This window comes from Fusarium oxysporum, chromosome 4 (genome assembly GCF_000149955.1).
Source record: "Fusarium oxysporum f. sp. lycopersici 4287 chromosome 4, whole genome shotgun sequence".
Classification (NCBI taxonomy): Eukaryota; Fungi; Ascomycota; class Sordariomycetes; order Hypocreales; family Nectriaceae; genus Fusarium; species Fusarium oxysporum.
In genome coordinates this window covers 5,167,875-5,174,830 of record NC_030989.1, presented here as the reverse complement: position 1 = coordinate 5,174,830, position 6,956 = coordinate 5,167,875, and the positions used below count along the sequence as shown (strand labels likewise).

The window sequence follows — 6,956 nt, the reverse complement described above, 5'->3', positions numbered from 1 at the left end:
AGCGGCACGTAATGAGGAAGATATCACTAAATGTTACATCACTGACTCTTACTAGCAACAAGATTCTATAAATATGTATAATGGATAGACGCACCCGAGAGGGAGATAATGAAGATCGCTAGGAGGAAACAAGAATTAACCATTGCCACATAGGTGGCATTAATGTAGAGGGGTTTGAGACCCTTATTTACGCCGGCTCAGAGACTTTCTCCATTATTTGATTGGCTGTTTCGTGGTGGATGGTGCTTACGCGTTTTCAAATTTAAATTCTGATTCGGCTCGGTAATTAGCAAACACTGGATTCTTGTGTCATGCATGCCTGGAGATCTCAACGGAGGTCGGATGCTATTTTGCCGATGGTTTAGGCAGGCCGGAGACTGCTGGGAATCGCGGCAAAAATTTCCATGGAATTAACCCCCCCCCCCACATAGGAGGTTCGGAGAAAGTAGGCGTAAGATTTGGAGTTGTTGGGGCGTCTAGCAATCTTCTGCATATGCAAAGAAAATAGGCCTTGAATCAGCGCGTCTGAAATAATGGGTACAGTATGGTAATTCGAATAAAGAAAAGTCAGCAGAAAAAGGGATTTGCTACGGAAAACGCACCGAAGGAATCACAATATTGTAGTTGTTTCGATCGGAAAGTGTATATGAAGGTTGGTTAGTCTACCATCATGGCGGATCCAGTGGGGGCCGAGATCGTGGTGGAGCAGGACACCCCCCACGAGATGCTAATCTATCAATACTAACTATACACCCCTCGTACAATCAAAAGCAGGCACTGCTTCAGCCGCCGAAAATAGGAAACTGAACACTGGGAGGAATTAGGCATCGAGGTGACTTGCTACTAACCTTCATGAGGATCAAGAAGAAGGGCGACAAGTAAACCGAAAAGAACAAGGCAGGAAACGCAAGGGCTTGACGAGATTAAGGCAAGAACTAGAGAGGTGGATGTAGTCTCAGTAATAGTGTCAAGTTCATTTCCCAACAAGTCTACCGCAGATCAGGTTCCCTCTATATATTCGCCGCCTAGCTTCGCCGCAGATCCTACGTAGCAGATATTCCAAATTAGAAGAATAATTTACCTGACCAATCCCACTGCAAACTCAAGGGGTTTTCAGTAATTAAACATGGACTCGCAGATCTGGCCTATCCCCGCATTAACCAATACAGCTAGTGCATTCCTGCCCTGACTAAGCGGCTTTTTGTCGGGGATGGCTTTCATTTCGGCTCCTGGCATGTGACGGATCGAGCAGTGAAATTCCTGGATGCGGGGATCGGCATTAGGCAATCATCCGCTAGTGGGCTCATCCTGGAAGATCAGCATGCAGGCCACGCATAACGCAGGCGGCACGACGGGAGACAAGGAAACACCGAACAAGGAGTTTTTCTTCGGTCTATCGTAGTCTCCGAGTGGGATTGCTACTGGCTGCTTGCTGTCGATTGGATGCCGAAAACTAGAATATGCTCAACGCAAATCAGGCCAAGAAACCTCAAAAAGGGCAAGGAGCTGTAAATGGTTAGCCGGTTACACGGCAAATGGCGTATTGGACCTGGTAATCCGGGATACTTACCCAATGATACCAGATGAAATGTGGCGATATATACAAAGAAGGCGTTTTTGCTAGACGAGACGATGATTGCTCAAATACCACTGCTAACAGAATATGCTTTTGTGAGCACTTTCACAGTCTGTGACGATTGGTATCCCTCATATGCGAGGTGATCGGGGGAACACCAAACAGGTGATACAGTGGGGGGCAATACGTTTGAATCCAGGCTGAAGTACCAGTTCGGGTAATCTAGCTTCCTCAGAGATCTATCTAACTTGATGGGGTATATAGCTAGCTCGATAAGGTAACTGTCAGCCCTAATCGGGAGGTTAACGAGTACAACCTTACGCTTAATCGGGTTAGTTGATGGGCATTGACCCGAGTTTGGATCCATACTTTTTGCCTCCCACTATAGCTTCGACCTTCTTGGCAGCGTGCCGTGGGTGTTGAGTCTCCCCGGCAGGCTGCCGCCTTGTTGAGTTTGCGCTACGCTTCCTCGTCCGTGCCACAGCGGGCCAGCATTGGTCCCCCAGTTCGCCTCAATCCCAAATCCTAGGCATCCCTTTTCAGGCTTCCCACCCTAGCGCCCAATCATGCGCCAGATGTAACTTATCCTCGTGACTTTTTCCGGCATTATGGGGCCTTCAACTCAGCCATTACCTGCCACCTTTCTAACCTTTGGTCCGGAAGTGTTCATCTATTAGAGGCAAAATGCATTTAATCTGGTAAACAGGTTTATTTATTCGCATTAGCATAGACTTATATAATAGTATATTATAATCTTAAAACGATACTTCGCTATAATAGAACTTATGGTGCGCGGCCATCTACCATTGCTTTTTTCCCCCCCAAACTATGCTTGCTTTCCTTATCAATGCAGTCTCAGCCATGGTAAAACTATGCGGAAAGTGACCGAGTTGAAGGCTTCTTAGTGTTTATTTAGTTGCTTCTTTGCCTCTTGGCATTTCCGCGGCCCTTACTCGGAACTAACCAGGTCAGATGCCACCAACCGCCTCAATTTGCCCCAAATCATCACTGGTAATTGCTAGGCAAAAGTCCGTCTAAATTCCAACTTGAGAGCTGCTACAGCACCCTCTCTTGTTTTCATCCATTCCTCCCATATTAAAAAGCACTTCACTCATATTCCGGCCACTCTGCTGCCGCCTCTGGACACTTCCATTGTCCCCAACCACACTGGTACTAGCATCACCGATAGCACTTGTCTATCTCGAGGGGATCCTCTTGAGAAGTATTATCAGGCAACCTCCCGCCATGGCCATGGCAACCCTCATTACGCCGACTACTTACTACCAGCTTTAACTCTCTTTCTCCTCGAACTATTGTCATCCCTTATCCGGCGCCAGCATCCCCAATATGATTTCTTCTGTTAAACCCTGAAAGCCGGCTGATAACCATAAGCCTCCGAACTGTCAGTCACTGCCCTCCATCTCGGAGGCTATTTAGGGCACTGAACCAGGCCCTTATCCTCCTGGACCTCCCTCTAGCACCCAGCCTGGCTCCAGCCTTCCCTCGCCTATCGCAACCGCTCCTCGACCGTTTCTTGAGACTAAGAAGCACTTATCTCCACAGCTGCTACACCCGGCTTTATCCTTCCGTCCCCGACAACATGCTCTTCCCGGCTTCTCAGACTTTCCTCGATCACCTTTCACCAGCCGGTCGACACCTCCTGTCTCTGACCGCCGCCAGAGCCCCTCACCTAAGCCGGAGATTTCTCCTCAGTATCACCAACATGAACAGCAGAAGCCTCCGAAACCTCATCATCCTCTCAACAGAATGTATGCGCACCGTGCTCTACCACCTCAGCTTCCAGCTCCGGTTGCCTACCAACCCAGCCAACTATTTCCTGGCCAGATGCCTCTGACCGCTTACCCGATCTCTCCTAGGCACGCGGTTCCTCCCCATGCACCAGGACCTTATCATCCCAGAGAAATCCCTCACGCCACAGAGGCCGATGACGCTACCCAAGCCCGGTATGATGCTGCAGTTAGCAGGCACTTTGAGAGCTGGAGCTACCAAGGTTCTTTAAGTCGAGTAAGTTAAAATAGGCTTAGATGCAAGATTAGTAATACTAATTATCTCTAGATTAGCTCCTTATCCTATACTATTCCTAACTATGCTAAAGCATATAGCTAAATTACTTAAGAGTAGCATAGAGATTACCTTATCCTAAGAAGACTGCTAATAAAATAGGAACTTAATAATATACTTAGCAATATAGAGCTTATTAATCATTCTCTAGAGCATATAAAGGACTTAGTAAAGATATCGATTCAGAATGAGCGAGGTTATAAAGGAGCCAAGATGAAGGGTCCTTACGAGGAGAAACACGATATGCCTATATATAGAGATGCCATATAGCCCCAGTATGGTGTGGCAGTAGTCAAGAAGCAATAAGGCGTAAGTTAAGTGATTAGAGGAGAAAAGATAAAACTTATAAGTTAATAGCATGCGCCCTGCCCTGGCAGATACCGCAGCTGCAGCCGAATTAACATGCCTGAATGGCAATGCAGACCTGATAGAGCGAGGATATTATGTAACGCATGCGGCCTGCACTATGCCAAACTGGAACGGAAGCGATAACTCGAAGCAAGGTCAATCTGCCTGAAACTCAAAGAAGCATATCAGCCATGTGGCTCGCACTCCGCCCCGAAAGGCTTAAGCCCATGAGCGGCCAAGCTGCAACATTTACCGATTACGTTAGGGAGATTCTCGAGATACTGCTGTTTATATTGCGCAGTAGTGCTGGGTGAAAATAAAATTTTATGAAACTTAATTGTTTCTTATTGAGCTGAGAGTTATTCTCGGGTTTGTATCTCTAGATAACTGTATCTAGGACTTTGAACTTTAAATCTAGGACTTTCAGACTAACGGTCTTAATCTTGAAGGGAAGGGGGATTTCCGGATTTTCCAACAGATACTCTACGATGAATAAATCGTCGTGCAGTGGCGTTGCAAAAAGAACGACAACCGGGATCCACCAGAACCGCCACCATCATCGTCACCACCTTTGATCAATTGCTGCGCAATTAATTAAAGTCCATTTAAGCCATGAGCTATACTAATATGAAACTTAGGAAGCTCGATTTTTAGTGATACATATCAATATTTAGTTTACCAGCTCCTTGCATCCATAACGACCTGCATTCGCTTCGGTATGGACTCGATCAAGTTCTCAGAGATCTCCTTTTCGATGCCTCCTCTTTCTTGGTCATATAACTGAGATTAGGATACTGCTCATTTATCCCCTCTTTGAGGATAGCCCAGAGGTTCTCGATGGTGTTAAGGTCAGAAGAGCAAGGAGGCCACTTAGGCAAAATAACCCTATGTTTTGACGCCCAGTTTCGCAGCCATTTCTGTACGATAGGTGCTTTAAACGTAGATCCGTTACCATGCTGAAATAATCACCCTTTTGGAGAAGCTAGGATGAGAAATCTTGCAAGCAGTCGCAAATAATCTGGCCTGTTACGCCTCCACGTTTAGAATGAGGGCCGCCATCAATGGAAGGCAAGTGAAAGAAGAAATCAAAGCAGAAGGCGCCAAAAAAACAAAAAACAAAAAAAACTTATAATGCCTTATCGGCTTGACCTTGCCTCAGACGTTCGTTCTGCGCGGACTTTGCCCCTATTTACAGTAAGAAATGTGGTCAAATTGAGGAGTGTTTTCATACCGGCTTGCAGAAGATCCAGTCCCCCTTCGACCTTCACCTAGAGCGATACAACTATCGTCAGAAAACCACCAGCGCTTCCAGAATTCGGGCATCTCAGTTACAAATGCGAGCCGTTTCTGGCCGTCGTCGGGCCAAGAAGCGGTCTCTGGAGCGCGTGCAAGTGTATGATGCCCTCATGTCAGAGGAATCGAGTTACGGTCGCTTTTGAGCACACTAGGCCGGTCTGTTCAACGATTTCTTTGATGATGATGAAAGGGGTCTTTATCGGTGATTCAAGGGATTGAATTTTACCCCTCTCCATGATAATTCAAGGCCGCCCTGGACCGGATTGGTTTTGGCACTTTGTTAGTCTGTGTACCGCCGAATGATGCCGTAAATCACAGGTCACGATAAGCCCTCTTGCCAACATGCCACATTTATATTTCCATGCAATCCTCGTCCTCCTCTGAGGAGAGTGCTGTGGTTCTCGTTCCATTTGGATTGTTTTGCAACAGTACTGTATTTCAGTTCGTCGGGGCATTGGTGATAGGGAGGGATCTGGCGGTGCACGAACGTCCAAACCTGGGGGCTAGTGAGGAGTCAACATCAGACAATAGAAAGTAAGAGAGAAGAGCGCACGGACACCTGCCCCCAGGTTTGGAGGTGGGACTGGCTATGTCAAGCAAGGCTTTAAGAGCGGTAAGCTGAAGAGGCTCGAAAAAGGTATAATCACCCGTAACCCTACCAAAGGCAGCCTGTTTACGCTCAACAAATTGCAAACTCCACCTATGTCGAGTTTGCACCCATGCTGCTTAAGATATCTCTTGAATCCCCTCCTGGTGTAGAGATAGGGGCCTCTATTGTCAAGTTAAGGAAGAGGTGTGTGCGTGTGTAAGCCATTTGGATGTTGATACCTCCGGCTCCCAGCGAGTTGCCCCATCCAAATCAGGGATTAAATGGCACGAAAAACAGCTACGTTGGGCATAAAGTCTCCTTTTCCTTTTCATGGGCGCTTGCGACAAGGTTCTTCCACCAGGGGTACCTCTTGCCGATATAGTTGGGCAAGGCTATGGGCGCAGCGTGAACTTGACTAAGATATATAAGATATTCCATCATATAGATAGTAGATAGAGTATAGATTGAGTGATTGTATCTGATCGAATGAGGATAGTCAGAGCGAAGAAAAGGGGCTTAGGGGATTTTCAAAACATAAAAGGAGGAATGTTACAACCGAAGATAATATCAAGCTTGAGGGCTCTTTTTGGCTTGTCCCGACCGTTAAAAGTGTGGTTAAAAAATAAAATAAGAACTACCGGGAGCTCGTAAAAATACGCCAGAAGATCCATGTTCTATTAGCGCAATTTTCAACTCCCATGCAAAATTAAATGCCGATAGAAGTTCCGGCGTTTTATAAGGACTGGTTCATATGCCCCTTGGTCAGGGAACTTTAGAAACTTGATTTTCCATGGGGAAGAGTGACTGTTGAACTGCAAGGTTGAACTGCGACCCGACGACCCCCTAAGGAGGGTGACCACGTGATTTAAATCTCCACAGCACCTGCAGCCTCGGGCCCGTAGGCCGGGAATTAATCCCGCGCCCTTTGCAACGAGACCCATCGGGATGCATACCCGGCCCGAATAAAGTTACATCCAGTTGTCATAGGCTAGCCACTTTGCTAATCAAAGGATTTGCAAGTAGCCATTTCGCCTCACGCCACCTTTAACGCTCTGGTCTATAGCG

At 46.9% G+C, this 6,956-nt stretch overlaps 1 protein-coding gene across 1 annotated transcript; it reads left to right on the top strand.

Annotated features, from left to right (window-relative positions):
- Positions 1 to 2,670: 2,670 nt before the first annotated feature.
- FOXG_04683 (uncharacterized protein) lies at positions 2,671 to 3,596 on the top strand (the record flags this gene model as incomplete). The annotated part of the gene is made up of 2 exons (XM_018382711.1): positions 2,671 to 3,345; positions 3,454 to 3,596. The coding sequence occupies exons 1-2, from the start codon at positions 3,177 to 3,179 to the stop codon at positions 3,594 to 3,596; spliced, it is 312 nt and encodes a 103-aa protein (XP_018239483.1). The 5' UTR covers positions 2,671 to 3,176.
- Between the last annotated feature and the right edge of the window lie 3,360 nt (positions 3,597 to 6,956).